Consider the following 13,039-nt stretch of genomic DNA (forward strand, 5'->3'; position numbering starts at 1 on the left):
TAATTTCCCTTGTCATTTCTTTTTTAAAAATTTTTATTGAATTAAAGTTAATTATCATATTTGGGGAGTTCAATGTTGACATATGTTGATCAAATCAATATTACTAGCATATATATTGTTACAAATCGTACTTATTCTCTGTGCCCCTTGTCCAACCTCTCCCTATACCTGTCTCCCTCCCCCTCCCCCTCCCCCTCTGATGACCCTAGATTTCTTCTCTCCCTCTGAAAGAGTCATGGTTACTCTGTTGATTTGTTGCCTAGATGATCTGCCCAATGCTGAGAGGTGTGATCAGGTCCCCCAACATTATTGTAGAGCAGATGGTTCTTCCGTCACTCTGGAATGGGCTTTGTGGAGAGAGACATCCTCTGCTTTTTTTTGTCTCTGCTGGTGACTCTCCTTGTGTCGATGCACTCCAGTGCCTGGCAGACCATCTGCATGGTGGCTGTGGTGTCTAGCCACTTTTGCAGCAGCCATGGTTATAGTGGTGGCTGTGGTGGGCCACCCACATGGAGGTGATGTTTTTGTCATGTTCCTTGGCACTGGCAGTGTGCCTGGTTGTGAGAGGGGGTCCAGTCCCCAACTCCATATTTCTTTTTTGAACCGTGAATTATTTAGAGGTATGTTGTGTAATTTCCAATATTCGGGGGAGATTCTAAGTACCATATTGGTTCTTATTTCTAACTTGTGTCTGTTGCAGCCATAGATGGTACTGTGTGTGGGTTTTAACTATTTGTGTTGTGATCTTCTCTCATAAACTAACAGCAGTCTTGTTGACCATTCCATGCTCACTTAAGATGAATGTGTGTCTGCCGGTGTAGGTTTCTACAAATGTCAGTTAGGTCAGGTTGGATGACAGTGTCAGTTAAGTCTTCTATATACTTTTTGATTTTTTTTTTTTTTGTCTGCTTTTCCTATCAAGTACCAAGTGCAAGATGTTCAAGTCTCTAAGTGTGAATGTGGTTTTGTCTGTTTCTCTCTTTAACCGTGTCCACTCATCTCCATGAATGCTGAAGGTCTCTTGTTAAGGCCATTACATCCTCTCGATGAATTGTTCTTCTAATCGTTGTGAAATCTCGCTGCACCTCCAGCAATGCTCTTTGTCTGAAGTCTGTGTTTCCTGTCCTCCAGCCACGTGCTGTTCCACACAGAGTGGACAGACCACTTCCATGTCCAGACACTGCACACTAGGAGGATTTCCCTCACCTCCTTCTTTTAGGAACTCTGAATCAGGAGAGTCCATTTTGGGCTTACACCCAGAGACCAAGCCATCACATCCATGACCCAGGCTCGACGCTTTCCTCCTCCAGCAGCTAGTACTCGGGAACCCCCCCACCAAGGCCACATATGAGGAGGGGGAGGTGTAGCTGTCCACGTGCGAGGATATGGTGACAGGCCATTACCTGTGTAACTGACATGGCCTGACGACTCTGCTTGGCCTGGTCCTGGATGGAGACCTTGTCCACTGCACAATGACCACTGCTGCCACCCCCAAACCTATGACCCCATAACACTCAGCTCTGATGGGCAGCTCAGGTCACACAGATGTCAGGTGTCTCATGGCCAGTGGCTCATTCTCTACAAGGGCCTGGTATCATGTCCAACACTGCGTTTTGAACAGTGAGTGGTTCTGTGCTGCAGAGGACATACTCTTGCTCCAGAACTTTAGTTCCTGTATTGGGGTTTGCCAGAGATGCCACCTGCTGCCCCTTTCTACTGTGGGTACCGTTAGCATCATGGCTGTATCATAGCACGAACCTACTGAAGAACTGCGGGTGCTCTGGCCCCACTCAGAGCGAACGGCCTCCCGAGCCGCCCGATTCATGGACATTCCAGAGTGAGCTGCACGCACCACACCCAGCGAAGCCCACCCAGCACCGTCCTCATTCCAGCAATGTCTCGGCACAGACCACTGAGCCTCTAAACTCTCCATGTGGGGGCAGACCCTTGAAACTCTGTAGGTTCATCTCCCGCCCTTGAGGATGAATGTGTCCTACGAGGCATCCAAAGAACTTGCAGTCGGCGCTCCCCAGTTCTGACCGGGAGGACATCATCAACATGGTGAACCGCTGATGCTGCACAGAACCTCCGGATGGTGAGGACGCATCAGGCCTGAGTTGTGACACAGGGCAGCAGGGTTAACGCACACCCGGGCCAGACGGTGAGCTCCCATTGCTGTCTCTTCAAGGGGACACAGACTGCTCCCGACCCTCCCCTCTGACAGGGTTGAGAAAATGCATCCCCGGGTCAGTGGCCACGCAGCGAGTTCCAGAGGCAGCACTGTCCTGTCCTAGTGAAGACCACACGTCTAGCGCAGCACCTGGGCTACAGTCACAGCGTGGCTAAGTTTATGTAATTTACTATCATTTACCATAATCAATCTGGTTTTGGTTGGGGCCATACCGAAGAATTAAAGTCTTTGAAGGTGGCACTAAATTCTGTTATCGCAGCCGGGATGCGGTGCGCTTTGCTGGATGATTGCGGCCATGGGAGGAGGGCTGGTTTCACAGTTCTCCCCTTGACCCCCGACGGTTGGAGCTCTTCCTCCTGCTAAGTACGGCCTTCCTGACCCACACCCAAACACCAGGAAAATGACCACAGCGTGGGCCTGGACCCTTTGGACACATTATGAATCAGATTTGGACCGAGATTCTGTTTTCTGTGAGCTCCCGCTCTCATGGGGGCAGGGCATGCTGGCGTTTCATGTCCCCTGGTATTAGCGTTGGCTTGGGCCCTGAAACCCACAGCCTTCATCAGACCTGGGCACGCCCTTCCATCAGGGTGTGGTCACACTGGTGCACGGCCAGGGTCCCTCTGGAGGAGGTTCGGGGAGCTGCTGCTACGTGCACCTGCTGTGGAATTGCCGGTCCCCTCCCGAGAGCCCAAGGAGCAGGCCGGGACTCAGCAGCTGAGGAGTAAACGCCACCGAGGGGCCAAAGAGCGTGGGGAGCAGAAAATGCCTGCTGGGCCGGGCACAGAGGCCACTAGGTACAGCAGGCTGCAGTGGGAGGATGAGAGAATGCGAGGTGGGGAAATAGAGGACAACGGACGGGGGGTGACCTCAGATGCCAGGAGCCGGCACCTCGCCCCAGTGACAGGAGGAGGCAGACGGGGCCACGTGACAGCTGTGCTGTCCCCTCTGTTGTCCTCATTTTCCTCCATGAACGAGTAGGGGGACGCCTGGGGAAGAGGGGTCATTCACAGAGAAAGGAGGAGGTTTGGAATCGCCCGGCCACACGGAAGCCTCTTCTGCCTCTGTGTCTCTAGGGGAAATATTCTCCACGCGGATACACGACAAGTGCAGGCGCCATCCCTGCTGTGTAGACCAGGGCATCAATTTATTCAAATCTATAGTATTTTATCGCCAAGGAGCAGTGCACGGTGCAGGCAGGGACGGGCCCTCAGACTCCAGGTCTCACGCAGACATGGCATGGATCAACACGCATCACGTGGAGCACATGGCACCTTCGTCCCAGCCCTCACCCCAGCGTCAAGGCAGCTGCTCCACAAGACCCGTGCTGCCTGGCACTGTTGGACTCCCACCAGGCCATCCTGGACAGTCTGAGCGTGGTCTGCGGTGACAAAATCCCTCCACCAGCCACCTAAGGGAGAAGCCCCTGCCCTTCTTCATATGTCCCAGGAGTCTCCTGTGTTAGGGGACAGAAGGGCTGTGGGGGCAGACACTGGGTGACCCAGCTCAGCTCTCCTTGCTGCCCAGAGTCTTGGTCTTGTGGAAGATGCTCTGCATGGCCGAGACCCGGTCCTTGTCCTGGATGTTGAAGACCTGGAACTATGGGCATTGCAGAAGAGAGGAGGGTTACAGTGACACTTAGGAGCCCGTCACAGGCGTCACAAGATCCAGAACACAGCCTGACCCTCCCTGACCACTGGGCAGTACTGCTTCTGGACAATTTCCTGGACGGTCATCCCACAGGTGGCCCCAGCATCCTCTGCTCCAGCAGCCCATCCTCCCACGCAGGTGTGCCTGGCATGGGCCCGACACAGAGGAGACCCCTGGGTGCTGGTTGAAGGCTGAGTGTGTGTCACCCCTCCTGCTACCAGTCCCCCCACAAAGGTCTGCTGAGAGCACAGAGCGGGGCCTAAGCTTCTCTGCCTGCAGACTTTGGGGTAACAATTTTTAAATGGTGGCGGGGGTGTCCCCAGGAGGTTCTCAGCAGTCTGGTAGGTGGGAGTTTGCTAAAACAGGACAGGAGAAACCCAGCAGATCGGTGGCCACGCTGGGCCTTGCTGTGACTAGGACAGGGAGAGGTTGGCCAAGAGAGGCAAGTGTGCCCTGGACAGAGACCGTCCACTCTCGGGATGGGGCTAGGGCTGCCCTTGGGGAGGGAAGGGGGCACAGTGGGGGGGGAGGGGTAGGCTCAGCTGATCAGGCAGCACCTCAACAGTCCCCCACAGCCGGACACGCCCACCTTATCCAGCAGGACATCAAAGTAGGCAGTGGCCCAGTAGGCGGGGTCACTGGCAGGCAGCTGCAGCAGCGCCTTGACCCCGTTGTCGATGCGCGGTGGGGGGCTGCGGCCCAGGTGGGTGACGTGGATGCGCAGGGAGGCCTCAGGCTGGCTGGCGAAGCCCTCCACGCGCTGGTAGATGGCGTGCAGGTCCAGGCCGCACTGCAGCAGGTTGCACTCCGGGTGCAGGAAGTGGGGCAGGTTCCTGGTGGCCAGGCAGCAGAGCAGTACCACCAGCAGGCGGTACACGGCGCCCTGCAGCTCGGCCCAGTCCTCGGGAGCCGGGAAGAGCACCGAGGCCCACAGCAGCACCGTCTGTGGGACAGCGGGGTCAGGCCCGGCCTGCGGGCTGCTGTGGCCTGCCAGTCTGAGCCAGGACCCTCCCCACGTTCTGCCCTAGTCTGGAGGGCCCCCAAGGCACGGTGCCCCTCTCTGCTCTTCCCCTGACTCTCCCAGGGCCCAGCCTGACCCTGGGCACCCCCGGCCTCTCCCTCCACCCTCCACTCACCCCCACACCAGCCCTACCGGAGACCTGTCTCAGGGGCTTCTGAGGCTCCCACCATCCTCTGGGCTTTCCCCACCCCCACCCCCCAGGAGCTCCGAGTCATCCCCTGCAGCTCAACCCAAAGGGCCCATCCCGTGGCATTGTCACAGCCCTGGCCTGTGTGCTCATGACCCCTGGTCCCAGACAACAGTCTAAAAGCCTCCAGAACCGAGTTACCTGGCCCCAGGTGCCCTCTTCCTGCCCCCGCCCCGTGGCCCCAGCCAGGCCCCTCTGCTCTCACGTGGTTTCCTCTCTGTGTCCTCAAACCCCTTTCCTGCCACAGCCCCCATTGCCCCTCTGTTCAGTTTGGGGCTTGGGAACATCAGACTCTGGGATGACTGGAAGCTGTGACCCAGCCCAGACGGAGGCTTGAGAGGGCAGTGAGTAGTCCAAGGTCACACTGAGGTTGGGGGCAGAGCCGTCTTCTGACACCAGGTGAGGTCACCTCTCCCTCAACACCTGAGCCAGGTGCTTGGCAGGCCGCACACTCCGGGGAGGGGCTGACCTGGCAGAGACCCCAAGACCCACAGCCCCCACCTGCCTCCTCTTCACCACTTTGTGGGGCTGGGGGTCTGAGCCCCAGGCCCTGACTCTTCCTTGCTCTTCTCAGCACGTGACAGTCACAAAGGCCTGTTAGGACACAGTTCTGCCAGAGTGTCACTGCAGCCCAGCAGGCAGCAGAGAAAGGCTGCCTGGACTCTCGCCATGTCCCCAGGGGCTGGTTCACTCAGGGGGAGGAATCCCAGCCAGGTAATGTTCACAGACACCAGAGAGGACACCAGGGTCCCCTCAGGACAGACGCCCAAACCTGTGCAGCCCAGCCCTGAGGTCTGACCCAACAGTAGCCTGCAGCTGGGAGGGCCTGGCCTGACCTGCCATAGCACCTTGAGGTCACCTCACTCCAGCCACAGCCTCGCTTGCTAGAACCTGGGTGAGACCTCAGAATCCCAACGTGGAGAGCTCACTCAGGCCACCTACCCACCAGAGCTGGCAGAAGGGTGCCCCAACCCTCAACCTCCAGGTAACAGATGGGCCCGCAGGCTGGGGTGGGGGCAGGGTGCCCACCGAGCCCTCCCACGCGTACCTTCAGGTGGCCGAAGGTCAGGCCATCACTCTGGCCGCCGTCTCGCCAGCTCTCGTGATTCACCCGGTCGAGGATGGAGAGGCTGTCCAGGCGGTGGCCTTGGAGGGAGCCCAGCGCTCCGAGCAGCCTGCTGAGCAGGTAGTCTGTGGAGATCCTGCAAGCGCAGGCAGACACACGCGGTTGGCGTTGGGGTCCGCTCGGTTCCAGTCACCCCACAGTTCATCACGAGAAGGAAAATCTCCCAGCTTCTGTTGCCACCCGGTATCAGAAGCTCCTGAGCCCCGTGGGAGGGCTCGGGCCATGCGAGGGGCCGTGCGTGCTGTGTCTTCTCCCGCTGGACCCGGCGGAGCCCTCAGACTTCTGCGGCTCTGCGTTCCTGAGCTGTTCAGCGTGAACGTCCAGAGTTCACAGAGACTCCCAGGCCTCAGAACATGGAGGGGTCGAAGCAGCAGCACCGGTCCCTGGCGGGCTGTGACAGCCCCACCCACGGCCCTGCTGGGAAGCCTGAGCCTCCCCAGCAGGCGGCAACAAGAAGGCCGTGGTTCAGATCGCCGCCACCCCAGCGCCCACGGCCAGGGCGCCGCACGCTGGAGGCGCTCACGTGTGCGTGTTGAGCGGACTGAAGGGGAAAGCCTCGGGACCACACCTTCGTGGGCCCACTCTCTGTGGAGTTCAAGCCTCCGTGTCTTCAGGGACAGGGCACTGGAAAGGTCACCTTCCCATCTACTTGCTCAGCCCTGCCCTCCCCCTTCCTTGGTGGGCAGCAGCCAATCAGCAAGCTGGACACAGCCCCCGCTCTGCGCGGAGGGGTCAGTTGGGACAGGGGCACCGGCACTCCCAGGGAGAAGGGGTACAGCCAGCCTCGCAAAGGTCATTGGCGTCTGAGGATAGACTCACTACAGTCAAAGCATCACCTCCAGGCACGTGAGCAGGCTGGTCAAGTGCCCTGGCCGGGTCACGATGACCTTGCCTGGGAAGTGCTGTTAAAGCAGTGTCAGATCTGGATGGGGCTTGGTCCCTGTTCCTCGGTTTGGGGTCTTGAGGGGGCTTAGCCTCTGCCCCACGCCCCTCCTTCTCCGTCTCACATACGCTGATTAGATGCGGGCGGCCCTTACCCAGCTCTGGGCTACTGAGGACAAGAGGACAGGGGGCCCAAGGAGGGGCCGCTGGAGCACCAGGGCCGACAGGAGAGGGGACATCTGTGGCTGAACATGCAGGCAGGGGACGGACACTGTGACCTGGGAAGGGCAGCCCAGATGGAAGATGCTAGCAAGCCCAGGCCCAGTTAGTCTCATGGGACTCTGACCACCCTGCCCACACGGGGAGCCCCAGCTGCTCCAGGAACCCGCCGACACCCTAGGCAGCAGCTGGGCAATGCAGGGCTGGCCAGGACAGCCTTCCCCAGGTCTCCCGTCTCTCATCACTCAGCCGCCGCCAACAGTGGAGCTGAGCATCCTGGTGTAGGAAGCCTGGCTGGGTCCCGAATTTCCCCGGAGGCCCCAGAAACCTCAGCGGGACACAGATGCCCATGGGGGCAGAGGTAGGCGGGGACCCCGCAGACCCGGGAGGGAGTGTCTACCTCCAGTGCTGGGCGCTGGCTGGCACCAGGTCCACCCCTTGGCTGGTGATCCTCTTCAAGCTGCCCTCGGGGAATCCCGGTGTCAGCCGGGCCCTCTCCAGCGCGGGCACCCTGTGCTTCCTCCTCACCACAGGCACGACGTTGAAGCGGATCGTTCTCCAGCCACTGGACACCAGCAGGGACAGGTGGAGCTGCTCATCCCGCAGGCTGGCCGCGTTCAGTGAACCTGCAAGACCCGCCGCCGTCACACCGCTCCGCTCTTCGTGCGGACCCTGCCCTCCCCTGGCTGCAGACCGGAGCCATCGCCTCCCACCTGCAGCCCTCGCTGCCCTGTGCCCCCCACCCCGAAGTCTGCTGCTCCCCACCACGTCTGCCCACGTATGTCCTGGAGCCTCAGCCGAGCCACGCATGCCCCACAGCGGTACCGCTCAGCGGTGCAACTGTCAGCTCAGAGACTTGGCAGCCTCCGCAATGACAACAGTGACGTTTCTCTCTCTCCTGCCGGTGGCACCACCCCAGGCCTTCCTGAGCCTGCCTGCTCTGCCTGGTCCCTGCCACCGAGGTCCCACTTCAGCCCATGCTCACCCCCCTACCATCACGACTGCCCAGCTCTCTGCCGGTCACCTTCCCTGTGGGAGGAGAAGGCGGAAGCCCAGGCTGGAGCCAGGAGACAGCCTGGGCCCAAAGAGGAGCAGGAATGACCCCAGGTGCTGCCCTAACAGTGGGGTCCCAGGGCCCCCACAGGCTTGGAGCCCGGGAGTCTGCACAGCAGGGCTGCCAGCATCCCTCCAGCCCCCCACCCCCACCCCTCTATAACCCAAGCAGCCTCAGACCCTGCAGCCCTTTGCTGGAGAACTGTGGGGAGGGGTCTCCAAGTGGCTTGTCTGCAAGGCTGCTTCTTAAGGTCCAGGCCCCTCAGTCTTCAGGAAAACTCGTGAGGGGTGCTCTTGGGCCCCCAGCACCCCTCTCCTGGGCCTGAGCACTCCGCCATGCTCCGTAGCTGCCCCTCTGCGGAGGACAGCCTCTGGCCACGGGACACCAGCGGTGCCTAGGAGGCCAGGTCCCACCCTCCAGGCAGCCTGTGGCTGGTGATGACATAGTAACCCCTGTGGGGCAGCTCACACTCCAGAGCTGGACTGGACCTCTCCTGACCAGAGCTGCCCCTCCCACCTCTACCCCCACACTCCTTCCTCCAAGCTTCCCTGGGAGGCCCCTCCTCTAGTCAGCCACGTGTGCAGGAAGCCCCCGGTCAGACTCAGGTGGAGGGGGCCGACCTGCACAGGCTGGCAAGCTGGCCTCGCACACCGCAGGGGGGCTGGGGGCGTCACGGACAGGGCCCAGCCCAGTTCGAGGTCATGTGGGAAAGAACATACAGCCTTGGGGCCTGGGGCGGGGGCGGCCGTAGGGCCGACCTGCACAGGCTGGCAAGCTGGCCTCGCACACCGCAGGGGGGCTGGGGGAGTCACGGACAGGGCCCGGCCCAGTTCGAGGTCATGTGGGAAAGAACATACAGCCTTGGGGCCTGGGGCGGGGGCGGCCGGCTTGGCTGACCTGTTTCAGGGCTGCCCTGGCCCAGGAGGCTGGCAGTGGACTCAGCCGGGCTGCTCTGCATGACAAGGCCTGGATTCCACTGAAGCCCCTCACGTCCTTGCCCAAGAACCCCACAGATGGCACATTCCAGCTGAGAAGCTTCCTGCTTCCTTCCCTGCCCCACTCGAACCCTGCCTAGGGCCCAGCCCAGCACCCACTTCCCAAACAAGGACCCCAAACCGCCCAGGAGGGGACATTTCAGGGGATGACGGGGCTGGAGACTAGGGAGGTGGTGGGACATTCTGGTGTGTCCAGGTTAGGATGGCCAACCCACTGGGAGCCAGGCACGGATGGCACTTCAGTGCGTCCCAGAGGGAATCCCCAGCATATGCCTCGGAGCAAGGTCTCCACAGTGAGTGAACGTGGGGGATGCCTTCCCCATCCGACAGCCTGGGGCCCCTCGGATGCAGCCCGGTCCCTGCCATGTGGATTCTTCTGCACCCACAACCTCCTGAGGGCAGCTCTTGGGCCACCTCCTGGGACGCCTCCCAGGACAGTCCTGGCCCTGCCACCTGGGCCGCTCCATCTGTGTGTGAGGCTCAGTTTCCCCATCAGTGAGAAGAGAAAAGGGGCCCCCTTCCACTCAGCATTTGAGGCACCTGCCATTCAAACCACCTCTGGCGGTGTCATCTCTTTGTCTGCTACTGGCCACACATTTTGTCTATGAAATGGCAGCTTGGAAGGCAGCCAGCCACACCCGCCAGCAGTCCCAGCCACCCCTGCCACAGCCCTGGGCTGGTCTCACCAGTTCCCAGGGTGGGGGCAGCCTGAACCCTGTCACCTGAGGCTGCCACACTTCCCTTTTAAGGTGTCAGGAAGTAATGCCTGGAATTTCCCTGCACACCCAGCTTCCTGGGGCCCCATGGGGGTGGCACCTGTCCCAGCCCCGGGTCTGCTTTCTCAGCCTGGAAGCAACCTGGGATGTGACCAGGGACTGAGAGCTTAGACTGTGCCTGGTTGACCGCAGGCCTGGCAGGGCCCCCTGCTCACCCCAACAGGCAGGGCAGTGGCCTGGCAGGTGACAGGGACAGGTGTAACAGCCCTGTTAGGTCAGGCATGAAGACAGAAATGGCCCTGCCAAGCTACCTGCAGTAATTAGAAGGTTCAGAAGACGACCAGATAAAGTGCCCAAGGGCCAGAGGGCCGGGTGATGGTGGGCTGTGGGGGTGTTGGGAGCCAGACACCTAATGACAGGCTCCAGCCACCCAAGAGGTCGGTCACCTGCCCCAGGACACCAGGCAGGTCTGGGGAAGTGCTTTGGCTGAAAGCTGCCCTCCTGGTGTTGGAAGCACTTCCAGAAGCCCGAAGACCGTCTGAGTCCCCGTCTCCAGCTTGTAGACCAATATCTGGCTATGTGCTGTGCCGGACACGCCCTTCTCCAGAACCGCAGGGCAGGAACCAACAGAGGGCAGATCCGTCCCGCCAGCCCAGGTGCCTGAAGTCCCCCTGCCACCCAGCCGGCCCCAGCCTGGGTGTGCCACCAGACCTGGGCTCCGCACAACGGGCAGCCCGAGCAGGTCGCCACCCCTCAGTAAGGTGAGTTGGCCATCCCCACCCATCAACCTCACGGTGGATGTGAGGGTCAGACAAACACCAGAGAGGTGACTTAAGACAGCACATCCGTGTGAGGAGTGTCAGCCACCACTGTCACACGCCCAACTCCACCCAAGGGAAGCAGGACATTCTGTTTTGGTCCCCAGTTCCCTGCTCCGACGTCCTTGCTCTGAGCCCCCACAGGGGTGGGCTTCATCCTTCAGGGTCCCCACCATCCTGGCCCCTGTACAGGCTGCACCTGTACTTCCAGCCACCTGCATGGTCCAAGCAGTCCCTGACGAAAGAAGCCTGCTGCTACTGGAGCCCACCCCAGTGCTCAGACCCACCCCAGATCACATTAACAAGACACCAGAGGAGAGACTGAGGCCAGACCCCTGGTGCATTCAGAAAGGCCCAGCCTCAGAGCCCACCTGGGGCCCAAGACACCAATTAGCAACTTGGCCACAAATCGATACAGATGTGCACACATGTGCCCATATGCATGTACAAACACATTCCTGCACTCTCTCTCACACACGTACACACACACACACACACACACACTCCTCCTAACCTGGCGCAAAGTGACCAGATGCTGGAAGTAGGGACAGCTGTGACCAGTAACAGAACCAATTGCCCAGAACAATGCCTGGATCCCTCATCAGGCAAGTCAACCAGCAAAATAACACACTGGTCTTGTTTGTATGTGCATACGGGCATGTGCGTGCACATCTGTATCGATTTATGGCCAAGTTGCTAATTGGTGTCTTGAGCCCCAGGTGGGCTCTGAGGCTGGGCCTTTCTGAATGCACCAGGGGTCTGGCCTCAGTCTCTCTTCTGGTATCTTGTTCATGTGATCTGGGGTGGGTCTGAGCCCTGGGGTGGGCTCCAGTAGCAGCAGTTTCTTGAAGTTTCCGGTCATTTAAGAAGTAATACCCATGAAATGTCACTACCAAAATAATCACGCAAAAACTAGATGACATGAAATGCATAATCTGTCTCCTTAGAGGTGTTGGGGGCTAGAAGGACCTCAGGGATGTCTCCCACCTCACGTGCCCAGTTGCGCATACTGATGATACACACTGTGTGCAGTGATCACACATGGGCACACATGCATGTGCATGCAGCCAAATACACAGGACACTTGCCAGCCACCCTGAGCACACAAGCACAGTGATCGCATGCACGCGCACCCACATATTTGCACACAGACGACTCTGCAGTGGGTGAGCACACCTCTGCGAGCACACACTAACTCACATGCACGCAGACACGCATCAGGTGGCCATGCCGCTACCTGGGCTGAGGAGGCTGTGATGCTTGCAGTGGACAATGGCAGCCACCAGCAGGTCCTTGAGGACACGCAGGACCTTGCTGGGCACAATGTGGCCGCGGCACTTGGTGTTGTCCTCTGAGGAGACGCTGAAGACGTCATCTGTCGTCCACTGCTCCATGCCAGCCACTTCTCTGGGGATGCCCAGGCGGCAGGATGCGGGGCCGTCCCCTGGCTCAGCAGCTCCAGGTTCCTCGATCAGGAGAGCCTCAGCATCCACCCACATGGGCACCTCCATGTCCAGCGGGTCCTCTGAGGAGCGCAGGGCAAACTGGAAGGCTTCCAGGTCACGGGAGTAGTCCACGATGAAGCGTGGGTCCAGGGCATGCACGCGCTCCAGCACCGTGAGCAGCACGTTCTCCGCACGCTGGAAGTCCTGCATGCGGGACACCTCCCGCGACCGGATGGCCTGCAGGTAGTGGTGCCACAGGGGCACCTGTACAGCCATGGCCAGGGCCGGGGCAGGGGCAAGTGTCCCTTCAGCAGTGGCAGAGAAGGGCTGGTGTCCCCCGAGGGCCACTCTGCAGGCTGGCTGTGTGGTCAGCTGGGAGGATGAGGCACCTGTCCAGGTGAGGAGCAGGTCGGCAGGCCGGGCTCCAGCTCCCCACAGAGCAGAATTCCAGAGTGGCGGGCGCGGCGCAGTGGGTTAAATAGCTGAACGGGGGCCAGGGCCTTTGAAGTGGGGTGAGTCAGTCACCAACAACCAGGAATGTCACAGGGGCTGTCCAGGGCAGGCAGAGGCCAGGCCTGGTCACCACCCTCCTCCCTTCCATCAGACTGACCCCCGTATGTCAGGCCTGTGACACAGTCAGGCTCGGGACAGCCCCAGACAAACATCACTCATCACTACTCGGGACCTGGCACTTGCAGGCTGTGCTGTCCCCAGGAGGTGGGGCTCCTGGAGCTC

At 60.0% G+C, this 13,039-nt stretch overlaps 1 protein-coding gene across 1 annotated transcript; it reads right to left on the reverse strand.

Annotated features, from left to right (window-relative positions):
- Positions 1–3,314: 3,314 nt before the first annotated feature.
- Positions 3,315–12,753, reverse strand: LOC103610509 (chromosome unknown open reading frame, human C2orf54). The gene is made up of 5 exons (XM_008594663.1): positions 12,097–12,753; positions 7,677–7,902; positions 6,098–6,251; positions 4,431–4,784; positions 3,315–3,790 (listed from the first exon to the last, which is right to left on the reverse strand). The coding sequence occupies exons 1-5, from the start codon at positions 12,578–12,580 to the stop codon at positions 3,698–3,700; spliced, it is 1,311 nt and encodes a 436-aa protein (XP_008592885.1). The 5' UTR covers positions 12,581–12,753; the 3' UTR covers positions 3,315–3,697.
- Between the last annotated feature and the right edge of the window lie 286 nt (positions 12,754–13,039).

The sequence above is a fragment of the Galeopterus variegatus genome, unplaced genomic scaffold (assembly GCF_000696425.1).
Source record: "Galeopterus variegatus unplaced genomic scaffold, G_variegatus-3.0.2 Scaffold11248, whole genome shotgun sequence".
In the NCBI taxonomy this organism is placed as follows: domain Eukaryota; kingdom Metazoa; phylum Chordata; class Mammalia; order Dermoptera; family Cynocephalidae; genus Galeopterus; species Galeopterus variegatus.